General features: G+C 61.9%; 1 protein-coding gene across 5 annotated transcripts; it reads right to left on the bottom strand.

Annotated features, from left to right (window-relative positions):
• Positions 1-5,589: 5,589 nt before the first annotated feature.
• On the bottom strand, positions 5,590-14,354 carry LOC105489764 (pannexin 2). 5 transcript variants are annotated; one of them, XM_011754825.2, is made up of 5 exons: positions 14,099-14,231; positions 9,939-9,989; positions 9,056-9,164; positions 6,991-8,454; positions 5,590-6,464 (listed from the first exon to the last, which is right to left on the bottom strand). In XM_011754825.2, the coding sequence occupies exons 4-5, from the start codon at positions 8,276-8,278 to the stop codon at positions 6,121-6,123; spliced, it is 1,632 nt and encodes a 543-aa protein (XP_011753127.1). In that variant the 5' UTR covers positions 8,279-8,454; positions 9,056-9,164; positions 9,939-9,989; positions 14,099-14,231; the 3' UTR covers positions 5,590-6,120. The 5 variants fall into 5 exon arrangements, with proteins under 5 accessions (XP_011753127.1, XP_011753126.1, XP_011753128.1 ...); XM_011754824.3 differs by lacking the exons at positions 9,056-9,164; positions 9,939-9,989 and having other exon boundaries at positions 5,590-6,177; positions 6,263-6,464; positions 14,099-14,354; XM_011754826.2 differs by lacking the exon at positions 9,056-9,164.
• Between the last annotated feature and the right edge of the window lie 7,021 nt (positions 14,355-21,375).

The raw sequence follows: 21,375 nt of genomic DNA, 5'->3' as shown, positions 1-21,375 counted from the left end.
CAGGGCCTCGGCCCGACCCCCTCCCCTCTGGGGATCGGCCTAGTCCATCCTCCGGGAGTCAGCCCAGAGCCGTCCCTGACCCGGGACTCATGCCTCAGCGGGACCTCAGCCTTGCCGCAGGTTGGGGCACCCCGGGGAGGTCGGGCCCCAGGGGCCCCGCAGCCAGCCCGGCGTAGAACCGGGACCGGGCGGGAGTCTTAGGGCAGGCCGACCCCCGGCCTCATGGACCCTGGCGCGCGGTCACTTCCGATCGTCCCGAGGGCCCCAGCGGGACCCGGCTGGCCGCGGCCACCCCGACGCTAGACCCTCGCTGTGCGCCTTCCGCCCCCAGGGCAGGGAGAGACTGCCTGGCCCCACCCGCCGCGCCCCTCCTGCCCGGGCTCCTGTCCCCCTTGCTGCACCCAGCCTCTCCCAGGGCGGCCAGGGCCCGGTGGCCAAGTTGCTTCGCGCTGCGGGGAACGGCGCGGACTGGGGGCTGGGCGTAGTGAGGGTCCCGGGCCCTTCGCCCCCGCATGCAGACGACTCGCTGCCAGCCAGCTGCTGCGCCGTCCGCCTGCCCCGCTCGCCTGCAATGGTCAGACCGCGCATCCCGGGTCCACGACTTCCTCCTCCACGACCCCGGCTTCTTGGCTGACCTGGCGCTGGCGCTGGCGCTGGCGCTGGGCTTAGTGCAGGCGTGGGCGTGGCGATGGTTTGCCTGCGGGCTGCATGCGCGGCCCCCACAGCCAGCTCCCCGAAGCTCTGCACCCACATCTACCGCGCTGACCCAGCCCAGGGATCAGGTCCTTGGAGCGGGGCCTGCCCTGGGGCCAGGACTCCAGTCACCAGGGAAGGGCTGCTGTGTCTTCCTGCCAGGCACTGATGAGTTAGTTGGGGAAAGGGGCCAGGTGGGGCCCAGCTGGGGAACCCTTTAGAAGAGGGAGGAGGGCGCACCTCTCTACTAGTGCCCTGGGACCAGCTACTCTCTGGAGCTAGGGTAAGGACCTCAGTGACGGCTGCCCCGCGCAGTAACCTGCAGCGAGCCTGGAAGGCTGACCCAACAGGCCTGGGGTTGCGGGAGTCCAACGCAGCGCCCGGGTCCGGTCTGGGTCTGCCTGAGGCGGTCCACCAGGACTCCGTGCTGGGGAGCCTGCTTCCTTCCAGGCTCCAGGAAGGGAGGCCCCAGCCCCAGCCCCAGGTTCTGAGGAGCTACCCCCGCTCGGGTGGCCTGCAGGGGTCCCCTCAGGTCCCCAGTCCTGAGTCTGCGGGTGGTCCTCCCGGGGTCCCGCGGGTGGGTGAAAATGACTGTCCACACAGCAGCAGGCTGGGCTCCCTCCAGCAGTCTGGGCTGGCTGCCCAATGAACTCTCTTACACAAGAGGCTCCGCCCCCTCCTACAGCTTCCTGGTCCCCAAAGAGGCCTGTGTCCTCCTGGTTCAGTGAAGGACACTCACTTTGGGCCCTAGGGCCTCTGGCTCACACCCTCTCCATTCATTTTCATTCGCTGCCTTTGTGGTCATTCTGCCTTTCTGACCACCTCGGCCACATCCTCACAGGAGGGCAGCGGTTGGCAGTGGCCCCGGCTCTACCTCACCCATTTCTCAGCGCTAGGTTGGTGTGGAGGGAAGATCCCTGGCCTGGGAGCTGGAGGCCTGGGTTCTCGGTCCTGGTCGTCTGGCCGTCTGGAATGGGTGCAAGGTCCTCCTGGAGCCCCTCCTTCTCCACGAGAGGGACAGTACTATCCACCTGCCAGGCCTGCCTATGCTCAGGGAGGGGGAGGAGGCACTATTTCAAACCAACGCCGGCCCTTGGGCTGCAGAACGACCCTCTGACTCACCTGGGCAAGGTGGCCAGTCGGGGAGGGGAGGGTGTCCGAGATCCCAGCCTCCGGTGGGCAGTAGACAGTGGAGAAGCAGAACTGCCCTCCGATCCGGCTGGGGTCCCCTGCAGGGCTGCACTAGGCTGTGGGGGGTGAGAAGCAGAACAGGGGGAGATTGAGTCCTTGGGGAGCATGTGGGGGAAACTGAGGCAGGACCTCAGCCGCTGGCCTTGCACCACCACCCACATCCCAGGCTGAGCTTGTCTTCTAAAGGTCTGCTCCCAAGCCTGCTCTTCTCTGGGCAGGCTCCATACCTTCGCCGTAGGGGGCAGGTGGGGTTGCCTTGGGAAGAGGGTCAGGTGGAGGTGGAGGACGTGCACCCTGGGGTGCCAGAGCTTTTGAGGCCCCGACCCCGGGGGGCTGGCCGTGTGGATGCCCTGTTCATGGAGCGGCCAGAGGAGGTGTTTCTTGAGGTGCCCTGGGGGCAGTGAGGAGTCATCCTAGGGAGGGTGGGGGTCCTGAGGAACAGAAACAAACTGTGTGAAGCCATTTGTGCTGGGAGGGACAGTCTTGGTCCCCAGCTGGCTTTGTCCTCAAGGGGTGGACCTTGAGGAAGGGCCAAGTCCCATTCGGAGCAGAGTGACAGATCCCACAGAAGCAGGCATTGGGGCAAGGGGAGGGAGGGAGCCCCATGGGGGAAGGGGGTTGGGGCTGGTTCAGCCCTGACCCAGTGCCAAGGGTGAGCGCCACCCTTTCAGGCCTCTGCCCGCCTGCCTCTAGGAACGTGGCACAGCTGGCAAGGACATAGCCAGAGGAACAGGTCTGGGGATGAGACGGTGGTGTTGCCTGGGAGAGTCGGGAGCCAGCGTCTCACTGTAGGATGGACACCAGTTCCCCATCATGGGCCGCGAGGAGGGCCGGCTCCAGCCCAGGGCGGGGTGCTCACTTGAGGCACGAACCTCTTTCCAGACAGGAGCTGGTTTGACACCTCCTGCCAGGCCGAGGCCCACAGGCGGGGGATGGGCAGCGTGGCTGCTGCCCATGGCCCTGGCCCCATTGAAGACTCCAGTGGCTCCACCTGAGGCCTCCTCTGTCCCCCAGCTCAGCTCAAGCCCCACATCGGCCGAGACGTTTTCTGGGCACCGCAGCTCCCCTCTCACGATCTGGGATACAGGGCCTGAGGGACTCAGCACCACCCAGACCAGCTGCCCCCAAGGACTACTGGACGTCTCCCTCTCTGAGCCGAGCCATGTGGGATGCTGGGTGGCCTCTGGGGCAGGGAGGATGGGTGCATGTGTGAGGTTGAGGAGGGCCCTGGAGGTAGGACCTCAGCCCCAGCTTGAGAGCAGCAAGGATGCCCATGGCAAACGCTACCACTGGAGGCCAGCATCCCTCAGGTCTCCTCAGCTGCCATGTCCTGTCCACCTTCACCACTGAGCTGGTCTGTGGGTGCAGGACCAAGGCGATACTGCCAAGGCCCAGGGCTCAGCCCTCCCTGCACAACCAGGCTGGCCTGGGCTGGCATCTGTGGGAATGCTGGGCACATGGGTGTGCAGGCTGGGGAGGTGTCCCGAGTTAGGTGAGCATGAAGAACTGCGTTTTTTTTTTTTTTGAGACGGAATCTCGCTCTGTCGCCCATGCTGCTGGAGTGCAGCGGCCCGATCTTGGCTCACTGCAACCTCCACCTTCTGGGTTCCAGCGATTCTTCTGCCTCAGCCTCCTGAGTAGCTGAGATTACAGGTACGCACCACCACGCCCGGCTAATTTTTGTATTTTTAGTAGAGACAGGGTGTTACTATGTTGGCCAGACTGGTCTCAAACTCCTGACCTGATGATCTGCCCACCTCAGCCTCCCAAAGTGCTGGGATTACAAGTGTGAGCCACCACGCCCGGCCAAACTATGCCTTTTATTTTCTGCTTCGTTGCTTTGACCTCCGGGTCCTTGCTGGCCCTGGTGAGATTGCCTCTCCTAGGGCCCACCGATTTGTCAGCAAACAACTTCCTGTGCAAGCTCCTGGGTTCAAGGCCCACACCCCCTCCAGGCCTCCTCCGTGGGCTCTCACACACTAGGCCCTATCCCCCTGCCCTTATCGCCCTGGGCTACATACCCGGCAGCCAGGGGCAGCCCCTGCCCAGCACCCACCAAGGTGTCCACTCTGGAGTCCCGAGCCTGTGGCCCCACCCCACTCGTTCCTTTGGTGGAGTCACGGTGAAGGCCCTGCCCACGCTTCCCCCATTGCCTGTGTCTGTGACAATCCGGTGCCCTCCTGCGTGGCCCTGGGTGGCACGGGGTATCTGAGTAAATTTTTTTTTTTTTTTTAGAGACAGGGTCTCGTGGAGTCGCCCAGGCTGGAGTGCAGTCGCGCAATCATGGCTCACTGAAGCCTCGAATCCTGTCCTCAAGTGATCCTCCCACCTCAGCCTCCCATGACAGGCGTATACCCTGGCGCCTGGCCCAGCTCTTTTAATGGCAAGAGGCCTCGCCAGCCCAGAAGAGTATAAAAACCTCCGTTTTAATGTGGAGGGGGAGATACACCCTCCAGCTTGTGTCCCCGTGTGTCTCACACTAGGCCCTGGCCGTGGGGGCCACACCCTGGAGAGACCCTTCCTCCTGACTCCTGGGAACCCGGGGAGCCCTGCCCTGCCCACTCAGGGCTGCTCCAGGAGGGGCCTGGTGACGGGGCTTCCAGGAAACCCAGGCCAGGCGAGAGGTGAGACCGTTCTGATCTCAGCAGCACCCACCCTTGCAATTAGTGACCTACACCACCGACCCCACTCCAGCCCCCATGGGGTTCTGGCCTCGCTGCCCAGCCACCTGTCTTCAAGGAACCTCTGTTCAGACTCTCAGGGTCACCTGCCGGGGTCTACAGGGCACGTGGCTCCATGGTGCACCCACGGGACCAGCCTTGTTCCATGGAGTCCTGGCCCCAGCAAAGGCGCCTGTACAGGACCTCCATGTTGTTTTGAGCATCCCAGACCACACTGAGGGCACCTCCTCCAGGAAGCCTTCCTGGATCCTGCCAGCTCTCTGTTCTCCTAGAGGGTGCCTCACACTCCCCCTCCTCGCTCCCCTGCCGGAGCGGGAAGACTAAGGGGGTCGTGCATTCGTCTCCCAAGCCTGTGTGCCCAAGGGCTTCAGGCCACAGCTGAATCACCTCCGTGCCCACAGCCTGAGTCCAGGGCATGTCCTGCTCCAAGTGTGACACCTGCTGTGGGTGCAGAGGGGCCCCCACCACGCGTTTGAAGGCGGCCCCTGCCCCACGTCCCCCAGCACCCCCACGAGAGGCGCCGAGTCAGGGGACGGGTGTGGAGGGAGGCAAAGTCCCCGGCCGAGCACAGGCGGTTATCAGAATAATATTTATTGATATGCTCGGTGCTACCTTGTTAATTCTGCATCACATGGCCTCCACGGCTGAGGTATTCGGGGTGGGACCAGCCGGGTGCCAGCCGGGGCTCCCACAGGAAGCTGTGTGGCCTCAGCCACGGCAGGGGGCCCGGGTGGGGGACGTGGTTATTGCGTTGGGCTGCTTCCCTCCTCATACATGGGCCACGCGCCAGCGCGCACTCGCTCACTCACCCGCCTGCTCACACACAATCCCACCCAAGCTGGCACCACACCCTCTGTGCACATGCATACACGTGCAGACTCGTACATACACACCCGCTTGCTCACGCCCACCTCTGCTCATGCCCGTTCACACACACACACCATCCTGCTTTAAACCCATCCTAAGTCTCCTGATGATAAATATGCTTGTTCGGTACAGCAGTCTTAGTAAAATAAAATGTATGTCAGGCAACAAGGAGAAAGTGCATGTTGATCTTTGACCCGAGGGTGGACCTCGGTCCCTCCCACCCGAGGGCATCAGGTCCCTGCAGGGGGTGACCCCTGAGCACGTGACCCCATGGGCGTGGCCACCCCACTGGTGGGACCGGCTCCACCTTCCTCTTCCCTGGCTCTGGGCTGGGGGAGCTGGGCTGTCCCGCCACAGCCCGGGGCCAGGACGAAACGGACTACAAAAATAAACTCTTCATCTGGAGGCCCCCACCCACGGCTGGGCGCCTGATGCAGGAGCATGGGAAGCCGGCTTCAGCCTTCCTGGCCACCGGCTCCACGGGGCCACCTTTTCCCGCCCCAGCCAGTGCCTGGCGATGCCGTCGGGGCGGGTTCCCCTGTGGAGCGGGTGGGGTGGGGGCCCCAGGCATGCGGACGGAGGTTGGGGATGTGGGCAGTGCGGTCGAAGCAGAGGCCACGTCCACGCAGGGCTGGTGTCCGCCGGGAGGCATCTGGAGGGGCTCTGACGGCCTGGGCGGTGCCATCCCTCAAAACTCCACAGTGCTCACGACCGTTCTCGGCTCGTCGAAGGTGGCGATGAGGATCTGCTGCGGGGCAGGGATGGCGATGAGGTCCCCCACGTCCTGCGGCAGGCGGGGGCCCCCTTCCTCCTCCTCCCGGGCCTCGTACAGCGTGTTGATGTGTAGCAGCGGGTGCGTGGCGTTTCGGCTCAGGATGGTGAGGGGCTCCGCCTTGCCCAGGCTGGCTGGTGTCAGAGGGGCCACAGCAGGCGCGGCGGGAGGTGAGCGGACGTGGAACGGGCCCCCCGAGGGAAGCCCTGCCCGGGCTGGCTCTGCGGGGTACGGGATTTCCTTCTCGGGGAGCGGAGCATCTGCAAACAGCCAAGAGCACAGATATCTCACGCCAGCCGCCACTGCGCCCCTCTCAGCGCCCACCAGTGCAGGCTGGCGGGGGAGCAGGGCTCACGGCTCTGAAGGGCCCTGGAGGTGCTGGGCCTGGACGCCCCTGCACACAGCAGCTGGCCTGGGCACGCGCCCCGCCCCACTGTCCTGGAGCCGCAGTGCCGTCGGTGGAATTTCCTCACCCGAGGAACCTGGCTCCACCGCGCACGCGGAGCTCCAGGAAGCCGACCAGGAGCGCCTCCCTCCCAGCCTGCCTCCTCCCCACCTGCCTCCGGGGGGTCTGCAGGGCCCTGCCTGGCCTGAGGCTCACCTTGACAGAGTCCGTTTGATGCAGACGGTTCAAACCTTGGCCTCCTCCCTTCCCCCTTTGAGGGGGCCTCAAACTAGGCCCCCTCCCTTCCCTAGCGCCCTGGGCAGGCTCCCGTGGGCCGCTGTGGCTGTGGGCGCCTCTCCCATCCCCAGTCCTCCGTCCCCAGTCCCCAGCCCGGCCCCTACCTTTGGTGGGCGCCGGGGCCAGGCCCAGCCCACAGTCCTCCGCCTGGGACAGGAAGCCCCCCTCCTGGCTCCGGGAGGCGGGCAGGGCAGCGGGCACCGCCTCGGGCTTGGCCTTCTTGGTGCCGAGGATGTAGGGGTGCACGTCCAGGGAGAAGTGGCGCGCGTGCTTCTTGTCGGGGGCGGGCGGCGGGGCGGGCGCGGGGGCAGGGCCTGGGCCTGGGTCGCCTCCTCCGCCCTTGTAGTGGTGGGTGGAGCGGTCCAGCAGCGGCGCTATCAGCGTGTCAGTGGCCGTCTTCCTGCGCGCGGGCTTCGGTTTCTCCGCCTTGCTGTTCTCCACGCGCATGATGGCCAGCGGCTCCTTGAAGGGCTGCGGCAGCGGGTTGCTGGTGGGGATCCACTTCATCTTCTTGCGCGGCCGCTTGACCACGGGCGGCTCGGCGGCGCCGTCGGGCTCGGCGGGGTTGGTGCTGGGGTCCACGGTCTGCACCCCCGAGTCGCGCACCGTGGGGGTGGCGTCGTGGTTGGACTGCGCCAGCGCCGCCAGCAGCTGCCGGACCACGTTGTCGTACATGAGGTCACTCTCGTTGGTGATGAAGTCCAGCCGGTTGAGCGACTTGATGTGGTCGCGGTTCTCGTTGCAGAACATGGCCAGGATGTTGATGTCGCAGAACTGCGAGCGGCGCCACTGCCGGCGCGTCTTGATGCCCACTTTGTGCAACTTGTCGAAGATGAAGTTGCTCTTGCGGAAGATGAAGAGGTGGATGAGGTTGACGAGGATGATGAGGTTCATGACGCACAGCAGCACGATGTCCACACCCGCGATGATGCGCTGCAGCTGGACGGACGGGAGCTTGCAGCTCACGTGCACCGCGGGCCCCGCACCTGCCGCCCCGTCCGGGGACGCGCCCAGCGCACAGGTGAACTCGTTCTGCTTCTGCGTGGCGTAGTAGGTGCACAGGTAGGAGATGGGCACGGCGCTCAGCAGCAGGATCAGCACGTGCCGCGCCAGGTACAGCTTGGCCAGGAAGTTGCTGCGGCCGCGGCGCTCCAGGTACTTCTCGAACAGGTTCTGCTCCGGGCTCTTCTCCTTCTCCGCGTTCTCGATGATCTCGCGCTTTTCGCGCTCCGTGATGCCCGGGCCCTTGGACTGGATCTGCTTCTCGATCTTGGGCGCGCGGCCCTCGGCCGCCCGGTGGTAGCAGTTGTCGATCTCCTGCAGCAGGAAGTTGAGCTCGGAGGTGAGGCGCGTGGAGGCCAGGAACTCCCAGCCCAGCGCGGGCACGTACATGATGGCGGCGAAGGCCAGCAGCGCGTAGGGCAGGAACTTGTGCTCAAACAGCGACGGCCACAGGCTGGCGTCCACGCCGGGCAGCGCGTCCCGCAGCTCCGTCCAGCAGTAGCCGCGGGCGTACAGCGCCTGGTCGCGCGTGAAGTTGTGCGGGGTGTAACAGTAAATGGGTTCCTCTGGGGGCAAAGAGGAGACACGGGCTGGGGCGGGGAGGCGGCTCGGGCTGGGCTGAAGAAACCGGGCTGGACCTGACCACGTCCCTACCAAACCCCTCCCAGGAGCCTCTCCAGCCTCCTCCCACACAGCGCCTGTGGTTCCCCAAATGAACCCCACCCCCTCCCCCACCACGGTGGTGTGGGGGTCTGGCCCTGAATACCCCCACGAGGTCAGCTGGGAGGCACCTGCAGGTTGAAGCCATGACCGCCTGCGAAACCACCTGAGCCACGCACCTCTCCAAATGTCACAAGGACTGTGTGCACAAGGCGAAACCAAATCCCAGAGAGGACCAAGGCAGGTCGGGACTCCCAGGCAGGGTCCCTCTTCTATCCACACAGCCGGACCCAAACCAGGTCCCAGCCATGGGCCATGTGCTTCCCTGGGAGGAAGGCCGTTGGCTCAGGTGCTGCTAGCTGGCAGGGTGGTTTCTACAGCACTGGGAAGCCAGTATGGGCTCTGCCCACCCTTGCGGGTGAGGGGCACCTCCCTAAGACCCACTGTTCTGGGGACTGGCCAGCCTGGGGACCCCGGACACCAGGTGGGGCTGATTGGGGATGACACCTGCTGGACTGCGGTATCTCCTGCTAAAATTGAAAAGAGGGGGTCCCTCGAACTGCAGGCAAATGGTCGTTACTGAACTCTGTGTTTTCCCTCAAGAGCGTGTCTGTGCCTGCAGGTGACAATGGCACACACGGCAGTAAAAGCGTTCAGGACACTCGCGCCTTGGCTCAGTGTGGGGTCTGAGCGCCTGGGATCTTGCTAATGTTTCCCAGGAAGGCTCAAAGCCTGGGGCCTCCAGCCACTGTGCCGTCTGTCCAGGCTGAGCCCTTCACACAGCACATGTGATGGGGCCCACGCCAGCCTTGGCCTTGTCTCCCAGCCCCAAAGAGCAGCCCCAGGGCAGGACCCACATCAGCGCAATCCCCTCCCCACAGACCAGAAGCAGCAGGGACAGGCCTGTCCGTCTGTGCCGAGACCTGAATGAGGGTCGGAAAGCGAGGCAGATTAGAGACTCCGCCCACTCTGAGAAGAGCGGCATTCACTGCTGACGCCCCACAGGGGCCCGGGGGCTGGGCAAGACGGCTGGTGACACAGCTGGGCACCTCCAGCCCTGAACCCGGCTCAGCAACGAGCCCCTCAGACCGCACATGGAGCTCCTGGCTGCCATTGTATCGCCACTGACGCACATCCACCAGTCTGGACAGTCTGCTCAGGGAGGGTTCGAGGACAACCCCTAAGGCAGGGCTCCCATGAGTCATCGGATCCTTCTGAGGGTCCTGGAGACTCTGGAGGGTTTGGGGGGAAACCTGGGAAGAGGCAGGAAAAGCTGGGACCTGAGGCCCGAGTCCTCGGTGGGGACATTGAGCTGGACTCAGAGAAGAGCAAACCGGACAAGGCAAAGGAATCCACTCTCTTGGTTGAGAAAATGGCACATTTTATTTACTTATGTTTTGTTCTCACAGCCAATCCCAGGAGCCAGAGAAGAGCGTCCACCCTGGGGAAGAGAACAGGGACAGGTTTGTGTCCCGTCCTGAGCTGGGCCCATCCCTGGCAGCCACCCTTGCTGGGCATGTGTGGCCAACATGGGTGGGGAGAGGCCCCAGAACCCCTGGCCCAGACTCCAGTGGGGCCGCAGGGAGACAGGAAGGAGGGCTCCTTGTCTCTGGGGCAGGGGACGGCCTGGCCTCCTCCAGGGTGAATGAAAGCAGGGGCCCCACCCTGCGCCACATGTCTGGCGAGCTGCCCCCACTGTGTGGAGCCTCACTTGGACCCGAACTTCTCACTCCTGTTACTGTCTCCCTGCCGGATGGCGGCAGCAAGAGGAAGCTAAGTCCTGCTTGTCACTCTGACCTGAGTTTCCTCATCTGCTCAACCAAGGATACTGCCCTGACTCACGGCAGGTGAGCGGCCCAGCCCTTTGGGGCCCCCAAGGCATGTCCAGCAAGGCCTTCCTCCTCCCTGGACTTGCCGCACCTGCAGGGCGCAGGGTGCTCCTGGCAGCCTTAGCAGGTCCTGATGGACTCAAAGCTGTGCCGGCAGCTGGGCCTCTCCCGGTGGATGCTGCAGCAGCTTCCAGCAGGGGATGCCAGGGCCGGGGGTGCTGGCCTGACTTGGGGTGGAGCAGCAGAGAGGGGCTACTGAGCCCAAATTCATGGGCCCATCCCACACACAGCAACTGCCATGGGTCCTTTGCCTGAGGCCCTGCTCTGGGACTTCCCAGGGACAGTGGGACCCTGCCTTGGCCAGTGCAGGTGTCCAAATGAGAGGCAGGAAGGCCTGGCCCATCCGACAGGGCAGACAGAGCCGCCGCCAGGGGCCCCTTTATCAGGAGACACTGCTGTGTGGACCCCGGTCATGCCAGCTATGCCCCAAGAGAGAACACTGGCTTCCCAGCCAAGAAGCCTGTGACACCAAGTCCTCAGAGCCCCAGTGACAATGTCAGAGTTGGCAGCCAGGGGCCTGGTGCTGCCTGGAGCACCTCTGAATGGGTGTCTGAGCGCACCCCACCACAGCCCATATTCCCATATTTGGAATGCTGTCCACAGGGCCCCAGGCCACAGCCCAGCCTCCCGGCCCTCCCCCAGTTGTGCCCTTCCTCGGTTCTGCCATCCCCAAGCTTGTCTCCAGCCCACCCCTGCGGTCTGGGCTGCACATGGCCCCAAGGTGACCCCCAAGGGTGAAGCTGGGTCCCTCCCGACAGCCCCTCCCACCTGGGGAGTGGGGACACCTCTCCAGGACCCCCTGGCTCTGCACAGGCTCCTCCTGTCTGCTGGCCAAACCCTGTCTAGTCATCTCAGACCATTGCCTCATCCTCAAAGCCCTCGGCCCAGGCCAGGCCCTGGCTCTTCCCCGATTCCCCTGGCCTCACAGACCTCCACACGGGGTCTGCAGTGAGCAGATTCATGGCCCCCAAAGATGCCACATCCCAACCCTGGAGCCTGTGGCGGTGTCACGTTTCCCAGTTCACGAGGACTTTGCAGACATGCCTAGGTTGGGGGTCTTGGTGGGCGGCAACTGCAGGTTTCCTCTAAGAGGGTCAGAGTCAGGGAGGGGATGTGAGGACAGAAGCGGAGGTGGGAGAGAGGACGCCACGCGGCCGGCTCTCAGGACGCAGGAAGGGCTGCAAGGCCAGGAATGTGGAGGTCTCCGGAGGCCGGAGAAGGCGGAAAGTGGATTCCCCCTGGAGCCAGCCCTGCTGACACGGTCGTTTTAGCCCCATGAGACTCGCATCTGGTTTCTGACCTGTAGGTTTGTTCCAGCAGCCATAGGAAGCTAATCCTGGCGGTGGCTGTGCACCTGCTACATTCTCCAGTCTCTGCAGGCTGAGGGGGACCAACAGCCTTCTCCGGCCCACCCTGGAGACCCTGAGACTTGGCCCTCAACCTTCGAGGGTGCCGCATCCCAAGATAGCAGCTGGCCACACGGGCCCTCAGGCCCAACCCTGCCCTGCGGTATCAAGGGCTGCGGGGCTGCGCTCGGCCCACCAAGGATGCTGAGGCCAAAAAGAGGAACCAGCCCATAGGCTCCCGGGAGGGTGCTCAGGGGCAGAGCACTCGCTTCCTTTCCGTTTTAAAGAAGAAAGTTGGGCCGGGGGTAGTAGTTCACGCCTGTAATGCCAGCACTTTGGGAGGCCGAGGTGGGCGGATCACCTGAGGTCAGGAGTTTGAGACCAGCCTGGCCAACACGGTGAAACCCCGTCTCTACTAAAAATACAAAAATTAGCTGGGCGTGGTAGCAGGAGCCTGCAGTCCCAGCTACTTGGGAAGCTGAGGCAGGAGAATCGCTTGAACCCAGGAGGTGAAGCTTGCAGTGAGCCGACATCGCACCATTGCACTCCAGCCTGGGTGATAGAGCAAGACTTTGTCTCAAAAAAAGGGCACAGTGGTTCACGCCTGTAGTCCCAGCACTTTGGGAAGCTGAAGTGGGAGGATCACTTGAGCCCAGGAGTTCGAGACCAGTCTGGAGAACATGGCACAAAAATTAGCTGGGTGTGGTGTTGAATGCCTGTGGTCCCAGGCTGGAGGCTGAGGCAGGAGGATCACCTGAGCCTGAGAGGTGGAGGTTGCAGATCGTACCACAGCACTCCAGCCTGGGCGACATACCAAGACGCTGTCTCAAAAAAAAAAAAAAAAAAAAAAAGAAAAAGAAAAGAGAAATTTGGACACAGACAGGGAGGGAAGAAACCCATGAGAAGACAGAGGCAGAGACTGGGTGAGGTGGCCATGAGCCAAGGTGCGCAGGTCAGCACGAGGCTGGAAGGTCCCTTGCCTAGAGCTTTGGAGGGAGCAGAGCCCTGCCGACACCTTGAGTTTGGACTTTTGGCCTCCGGAACCATGAGAGATAAATGTCTGCTATTTGAAACTGCCTAGTTTGTGGTACTTTATTGCCACAAACACAGAGAACACACATGGCGCCTGGACATGCTGGGCCTGCCCCAAGGCCCCCGCACGCCTGGGCTCCCTGCTCTTCAGTGTGTGCTGTGCGCCCACCCCAGGGGTCCTCTAATCCCCGGTGTCTGGGCTCCAGTGTCCAAGAGGAGACCAGCAGAGCCCTCCTCCGCCCCTGGGTGGGATCAGACAGCCTGGCCAATGTCCACCCTCAGGCCTGGTGACTCCTTAAGGAGTCACCTGGGAGATTCAGGAAGCACCAGTGCTAAGGCAGGGTCCACCAAGGTTTGGAGGCTGCAGAAGAGAGGGCCCCAGGGCCCCAGCACCCCTCCCTGCTGCAGACTGGCCCCTCTGGGCCACACAGGCCAGGAGACCCTGATCCCCCTTGCTTTGGCCCAGACCCCAGGGGAGGAAGTTCTCGGCTCCACCTGTCTCGCCCCGCTCCTTAGGGAGGGCAAAGGCACCAGAACCCCACCCCGCAGAGGCTCACAGGCAGGCTGGCTGCTCTGTCCATCTTCCTGCCTCGCCTGGGTGGCTTCAGGTGCCCTCACTGGTCCTGATCTAACCAGCCCGGGTCCCTGCCCTGGTCCAGCTCCCATCTCCATGCAGGAGCTCCAGGCTCCCTGCTCTGACACGTGGCCCTGCCCTGTGCTAGCTCCCCTGCTTCAGACCTTCAGAGGCCACCAGTGCCCCAGGATAGGCCTCGGGCCGCCGGAGGGGTGGAAGGCCTGGGCCTCTCAGAGACTCACTCTGCCCTCCTTCCACCCAAGTCCAGCCCGGGGACCCTGCCCGGCAGCTCCACCAGCCCCTGTAATCAGCTCTCTGCTCTCAACACCCGTCCCGGCCTTTCCTGGTCCCCACCTGGCCACCCCGCACCCCCTCAGATGCTGCTTGTGACATTCTCCAAACCAGACCCCATGTCTCATGACATTTGGGACCCCTGGGTCCAGACAGGCCTAGTCCCACCTGCAGCTCATGGGCGGACGAATGGAAGGAAGAACAACAATAAAATAGAGACGAGGGGTCTGGGCGACCAGCGACCAGCCACACCTGCGAGGATGGGGGCGGATGTGGAAGGTGCCTGGGACGCCGCGGACGCAGCCAGGTCACGGTGGGCGCGGCTGGACGGAGCCGCCGGGGACGCGGGAAGCGCCAGCGCCCGGACACCTGCGGACGGCCCCCTGCCCGCGCCCCGCGCCCCGGCCGCCGGCCTCACCTGCGAAGTTCTTGGTGAAGACCAGGGTGACCAGCAGGATGGGCACCAGCACGGTGCCGATGGTGACCACGCGGTCGAACGGCAGCTCCAGCTTCAGCTGCAGAAGCAGCGCGGCCAGCGCGCCCGCCTTGTCGTCCTGCGCGCCCGGCAGGATCAGCTCCCGCAGCTTCTCTCCCGCCAGCAGCGCGGTCGCCATGTCCGCCGACTGCTCCAGGAGGTGGTGCATGGGGGGCGGGGGGCGCGGCCCGGCAGGGGGGCGCGGGCGGGGCGGGGGGCGCGGGGCGGGGCCCGGCGAGGGGGGCGCGGGCGGGAGGCGACGCGCAGCGCGGGGGCGGGGATCGGGGAGCGTGAGGGCGCGGGACGGGGACGGGGATGGGGACGGGGGGCGCGGGAGAGGGTGGCAGGGGACGCCGGGACCGAGCGGGGTGCTCCGGGGGATGGGAGTAGCTGGAGGCGCGGGGCGGGAGCGGGGCTGGCCGGGCGCGGAGCCCGCGGCGGGGTTTGGGGGGCGCTCCGCCGCCGCCCCCGGGGGCAGGGGTCGGGCGGCCGGGGCCGGCGCGGGGGTGGGGGGCACAGGAGCCGCCCGCCTCCGCCGCAGCCCGGCCCCCGCCCTGGCGCGTGCCTCCGGCGGGGGCGGCGGCGGGATCCCGGCCCGGAGCGCGGGCGGCGGCTGCTGTCCCTGTCTGGGGCCGGCGGCCCCGCTCCCGCCGCGGGGAGGGGGCTGTTTACCTGCGGCGACTCCGCGGCGTGGCTCCGCCCCCACCCCGCCCCCCGCAACGCAGATGCGGCGCGGGCGATGACTTTGCAGAAAATATTTAAATGAAATGAAATGAATGAGTAATGACCGGTCCGTCTTCCTGGGAACGCGGGGTGGCGGGGTGGGGGCCGCCCCGGCCCGCGGGAGGGTGGGCAGGGGTGGGGGCGGCCCTGCGGGGCTCCGGGCCGGGGCGGGGGCGCCGCTCGGTGGCGACTCGAGGACCGGGCGCGCGCTGGGGCTGCCCCCGCCGCACCGCAGGGCTCTTCGCCCAGCCCAGGACGCAGAAGGGGCTTCCTCGCCCGGGCCCCCCACCTGCCCCAGCCGCGCCCCGCTGTGGGCCCGGAAGCTCCCGCGCTCCTGGGGTGCTGCGGCCACGGGTGGGGAGGCCGGCGCCCTCTTCCCCGGGCTCGGGCGCCCGTGCGCGGACAATGAGGGCATCTCCCCGCCCCACACCCTCCAATGCAGCCCCGCCCCCACCTGACCCCCCCAGTCCCCCCAGTCCCGCCGCCGTGAGTGACCCCATCACCGCCGCGGGGACCCCACTTCTGCAGCCCGCACCTCCTCCCCCACACGCCCCATCCCGTCCCCTGTTCCACAGGCGTTCCCAGGGCCTGTGCCAGCTCAGGGGGCCCCCGCCGCCTCCCTGACCTTCATCCCCTCCGCTCCCCACAGCCCCGCCCTCCGTTCTGTTCTCCCTTGGGGAGCCGGGAGTCTGGCTTCAGGCGCGGGTGCATCCCGCGTGGTCCCCGCCCACAGGGTCCTCTTTGGGGCAGCGGTTTTCCCTTGTGCAGGTCCCCTTCCCACTATACCAGGACGTACGTGCACAATCTTTCATATAAAAGATTCAGCGTGATTGGAGTTTTAAGTTCATTCAATAATTCATTCCAAAAATGTATTTTGAGCCCCAGTGTTCGCAGGCCGGCCACTGCTGTGAGCAAACCAGGAGGTCCCCCTGCCTCCCTCGGCTGCAGAGGGGATGTGTGTCTGCTTTGAGCTTTCACGCTGTCTGTGCTTTTAAAGATCCTTGCATGTTTCTGAGGAATGCCCGCCCATGGCTTCCAGCAAACTTCATCCTAAGGCAGACAGTTCAGCTACATCCAATCCCAGCACCCAACCACCCAGTCACCCCAGATAAACCCAGTCACCCCAAATAACCCAGGCACCTCCAGATAAATCACCCCTAGCAGATAACCCAGTCACTGCCAGATAAACTAATCACCCCAGGCACCTCTCACACAACCTATTCACCCGGTAACTCGGTCACCTCCAGATAACCCAGTCATCCCAGATAAAATAATCATCCCCAAATAATCAAGTCCCCTTCAGGAAACCAGATAAACCAGTCATCTCCTGGATAACCCAGGCACCCCTCAGATAACTCATCCCATATAACCCAGTCACCCCCAGAGAACCGTCACCCCAGAGAACCCAGCCACCCCTCACATAACCAAGTCACCCCCCAGGCAACTCAGTCACTCCCAGATAACCCAGAGCAGTGAGTTCCAGCCCCTCTGAGTGTGGCTGCTGGGTGGGTGTCTTTGTTTTTCAGATGCACTTTCTGCTTTCGCACGGGTGCCTCTCCATGCTTTCCAGAAGTGCTGGACCAGTGCACGCTCACACCATCAGTGAAAAAGCTTCCTGTCCCTGTCTTCTTTCCAGCTCTCAGACCGATCCACCTTCTAGTATCTACCATCTTCTTTCCAGCTCTCAGACCGATCCACCTTCTAGTATCTACCATCTTCTTTCCAGCTCTCAGACCTATCCACCTTCTAGCATCTACCATTCTGAGGCAGGGAGTGTAGCTTCGAGGTACTTTGAGTTTCTTTATTCCTAGCGGTTTGTGTTCACGGTCTGTGCAAACCCTGAGCATCACTGGTCAGAGCTCACTGCAACCCTGAACTCCTGGGCTCAAGCAATTCCCCCACCTTGATCCCTCGAGTAGCTGGCATTACAGATGCATGCCACCACGCCTGGCTTCTTTACATTGTTACTATTATTTTTTGAGACAAGGTCTCTGTTGCCCAAGCTGGAGTGCAGGGGTGTGATCTTGGCTCACTGTAACCTCCGTCTCCTGGGCTCAAGGGATCCTCCCACCTCAGCCTCCTGAGTAGCTGGTTCTGCAGGCGTGCACCACCATACCTGGCTAATTGCTTTGATAGAGATGGGGTTTCGCCACATTGCCTAGGTTGGTCTCGAATTCCTGGGCTCAAGTGATCCTCCTGCCTCAGCCTCCCAGTGTTGGGATTATAGGCATAAGCCACTGCACCTGACCTTAAAATTTTTTTATCTGTAGAAACGGGGTCTCACTATATTGCCCAGGATGGCCTCAAACTCCTGATCCCCCCAGCCCCCCCACCCCCCACCTTGGCCTCCCACAGTACTGGGATTGCAGGCATGAGCCCCTGCACCTGCTGCATTTGTTTTGCATGTTGCCCCCCTGCCTGGGGCAGCATCTGGGCCACAGCAGCTTTTCAGTGAACAAGGATGGTTGAGTGGGTGTGATCTTGCATGCCTGTTGAGCGCCACTGAGCACCACTGGCCAGTCACTGTCTCGCACAGGAAGTGGTGGGAGCTTGACAAGAGGAACGCCTGTGGCAGAGCCGGGACCTGGATTCAAACTCGGCACCCTGGCTGCCATCTTCATTCCAGGTGAGTGGAATGATGAGCAAAGGTCCGTGATGACACCCTGGCTGCCTGGCCTGCTACCCTCCTCAGGAGGATGTGCGGAGGGAGTGAAGGGTCCACCCCTGCGGTCTTCACACTCCGGTGGCCCAGACTGGAGGACAGTCTTCCCAAATCCCCATATTGTGGGAGCAGCTGCTTCTTTCTCTTGGTGATACATTAACATGAGATTTCAACACATGGAAGGATCTTGAAGATGGTGAGTGCTGTGCAGAGCTTGTATTCCCATCTCTTTCTTTAGGCCAACAAGCTGAGCTTCCATATCCATGAAGATGAAAATCAGGAAAAAAAACTGACAAACTTTCATTTCTGCCTTAAGTAATATCTTCGCATGAAGACATTATTTGCAAATAAGCCCCATACAGATAATTAAATAATGCATTTCTGGCCAGGTGCGGTGGCTCACGCCTGTAGTCCCAGCACTTTGGGAGGCTGAGGTGGGCGGATCACTTGAGATCAGGAGTTTAAGACCAGCCTGGCCAACATGGTGAAACGACATCTCTACTAAAAATACAAAAATTAGCCAGGTGGCCAGGCGTGGTGGCTCACGCCTGTAATCCCAGCACTTTGGGAGGCTGAGGCAGGTGGATCACGAGGTCAAGAGATCGAGACCATCCTGGCTAACACAGTGAAACCCTGTCTCTACTAAAAATACAAAAAAATTAGCCAGTGTAGTGGCGGGCACCTGCAGTCCCAGCTACTTGGGAGGCTGAGCCAGGAGAATCGCTTGAACCTGGGAGGCGGAGGTTGCAGTGAGCCGAGATCGTGCCACTGCACTCCAGCCTGGGCGACAGAGTGAGACTCCATCTCGAAAAAAGAAAAAGAAAAAAATAAAATAAAATAAATTAGCCAGGCATGGTGGCATACGCCTGTAATCCCAGCTACTCAGGAGGCTGAGGCAGGGGAATCGCTTGAATCCAGGAGGCAGAGCTTGCAGTGAGCTGAGATTGTGCCACTGCACTCCAGCCTGGGCGACAGAGTGAAACTCCATCTCAAAAAAAAAAGAAAAAAGAAAAAAGAAAAAAAATTTCCAGTTCAATTTTATTTTTATGCTTATTACTAAAACTGGAAATGTATGCATGTCATTTTGATTGGGTATTTATAATAATCATAAGAATAACAATCGGCCAGATTGTTCCCATGTTAAGCCTCAGTGCGTGTATTTGGTCAGGGTGTGCTGAGATGTGTTTGGTAGGGACAGGCCAGGCCATGCCACAGTAACAGACGCCAACAGCAGCCCTGGTTGTTGCCCCACACACTGCTCCCAGGGAGGCTGGGGGCTGTCCCGCTGTCCTCAGCCTGGCACAGCAGCCCTCGCCCCGGTGTCCAGTGGGGAGTGGGGGTGAGCTGCCTTCTGCCCTCAGAGCCTTCGCATCGGCGACGTCACTGGCCTTACACACCTGTGGTGGTGAAGGAGGTGGGGGTGAAATCCTGTTCTGTGCCCAGATGCCCACACCTTTCAAACATAACACATTTTGCATTAGGATACAAACATGTGGGGGAGTGGAATAGAAATGTGAGTTCAAGGAAAAGAATATTGAAATAGACTTTCTAGCTGTGAAAGAACAACTTGCTGGTGTCCTCTAAGTGGATGATGGTATCACATTGTAATGGCATTTTTTGTTCCACTGGATACACTGAAAACGCTGTTTAAATTGTTTTTCTTTAAAATGGCAAGATTTGGCCAGGCGCGGTGGCTCACTCCTGTAATCCCAACACTCTGGGAGGCCGAGGCGGGTGGATCACAAAGTTAGGATATGGAGACCATCCTGGCTAACTTGGTGAAACCTTGTCTTTACTAAAAATACAAAAAATAAGCCTGGCGTGGTGGCGGCACCTGTAGTCCCAGCTACTCGGGAGGCTGAGGCAGGAGAATGGCGTGAACCCGGGAGGCAGAGCTTGCAGTGAGCTGAGATTGCACCACTGCACTCCAGCCTGGGCGACAGAGCATGACTCCGTCTCAAAAAAAAATTTAAAAATAAAAAAATAAATATAATAAAAAATAAAAATAAATAAAATGGCAAGATTTATAATATGCTGTGACTTACATCATAAGCACGTTTAAAACATGATGAAGAAAAACCTTAGGTAACTAAAAAAATGAGGGAAGAGATACACTCCCTTAAGGTTTCATTTAGGGGACTCCAAGCACCAAAGTTGAAAACTGTGCACCAGCCTGGCCAACATAGCGGGACTGCCTCTACAAATAATCATAAGCAAATTAGCCAGGTGTGGTGGCACACGCCTGTGATCTCAACTACCTGGGAGGTTGAGGTGGGCGGAACACTTGAGCCCAGGAGATTGAGACCAATCTGGGCAACATGGCAAAATCCTGTCTCTACAGAAAATTAGCCAGGTGTGATGGTGCATACCTGTAGTAACAGCTACTTGGGAGGCTGAGGTGGGAGGATCACCCGAGCCTGGGAGGTTGAGGATGCAGTGAGCCATGACTGTGCCACTGCACTCCAGCCTGGGCAATAGAGCAAGACTCTGTCTCAAAAAAAGTCCAAAATCCTGTGCAGACGACACCTGTCTACAGGCCCCATTTGCCTCTGCTCCCCTTGCCTTGCTTTGCAGGGATGTGTGGGTGGCTGAGCAGTGAGTGCTGCCTTCCCCATAGCCTGGGCCCCTCCAGGGCAGCCTCCTCACTGACCTCCTTCTCTTCCCCTCCCTCCCTGTCACCTGACAGCTTCCCTGCCACTCTTGCACCAGCAAACAGGTGCCCCAAGTCCTTTATAGAATGACCCTGCCTGGTCTCCTGCCACGCCGGACACACGCCAGATCATTGCTGAGGTGTCCCCAGCTGACGACACCTGCCCAGCCTCAATAGTGGCTCCCCACGTCTCTGCCCAAGAGCACTCCCTCAGGTGTGGACCCCATGCCTGCTGCTTGCCTCTCTCCCACCTGCCAGGACATCCAGGTCACTGAGCCCAGAGAGGCGGCCTCTCAGTGTCAGCGCTGACCCCACTGCTCCCCTCACCTGGGTCAGAAAGGTCCCCAGCCTCCCTGGGGGCGCCCCTTCGATTTGGGGTTGACGGGATGGAGAGGTTCTTGCCCCAGGACTTCTGCTCTGCAGCAGGAGTCCAGCAAATGCTGGCTGCAGGAGCGTGGGCACAGCAGCCTCCGTGCATGGGGGCTCTGCCTGGGCCTACCAGGCTGAGGACAGTGCGGGGCTCACCCCAAGTGTTCTTCCTGCCACTTCTCTGCTCCTCCTGGCCTGAGATGCGTCTCCCGTCTCCACGTGTTTTATTTCTGGCCCAGAGATGTGTTCTAAGGACCCCTAAACTCAGTACCCCTAGGGTGCAGGCCTGCACCCAGGAACCCACCCAGCTGCAAACTCCCAGAAGCACTGGGCCTAGGGCAGGCCTGACTGCCACCCCCACAACCCTGGCCCCATGTAAAGCCTCAGGCCCTGTGGGCTCTACATGCCTGGTCCATGGCCCTGGCGCTCTGCTGAGTGGAGCTGGCAGCCTTGCCTGGAGCCTGGCACACGGCTAGTTCAGGTGAAGTGGACAGCAAGCCATCTCCAAAACCTGTGCTAGCAGGGGTGAGAGGCCACATGAAACCCTGGTCATCACTGACATGGGCACACATCTCGAGGTGGAAAGGCTGCTGGGGGTCACTCGAGGGTTTATTTCAGGGTGGGCGGCAGTGACTGCCCCATGGCAGGAACAGGCTGGCATATGCCGAAGTCAGGGCAGCAGCAGCTGGGTTCAACCTGGCAGCCCCACACCCACACACAGCCCGGCCTGGCTGTGAGACAAGGGCAGGCCACAGGAGCCACGGAGCAGATGGAAACAGCATCGTGGCCAGGCCGAACACATGGTTTCGCTGCTGA

This window comes from Macaca nemestrina, chromosome 15 (assembly GCF_043159975.1).
Source record: "Macaca nemestrina isolate mMacNem1 chromosome 15, mMacNem.hap1, whole genome shotgun sequence".
Taxonomy (NCBI): domain Eukaryota; kingdom Metazoa; phylum Chordata; class Mammalia; order Primates; family Cercopithecidae; genus Macaca; species Macaca nemestrina.
Note: the sequence above shows the minus strand (reverse complement) of the source record. Positions and strands in the feature narration are given on the sequence as shown.

Bases quoted from the DNA above. Each gene is read 5' to 3' on its own strand.
- LOC105489764 (XM_011754823.3), bottom strand. From the start codon at position 14,324: ATGCACCACCTCCTGGAGCAGTCGGCGGACATGGCGACCGCGCTGCTG. The intron at 8,455-14,098 runs GTGAGGCCGGCG...CTTTGCCCCCAG, and splicing joins CTTCACCAAGAACTTCGCAG to AGGAACCCATTTACTGTTAC. The intron at 6,465-6,990 runs GTAGGGGCCGGG...GGCTGTTTGCAG, and splicing joins GGCCCCGGCGCCCACCAAAG to ATGCTCCGCTCCCCGAGAAG.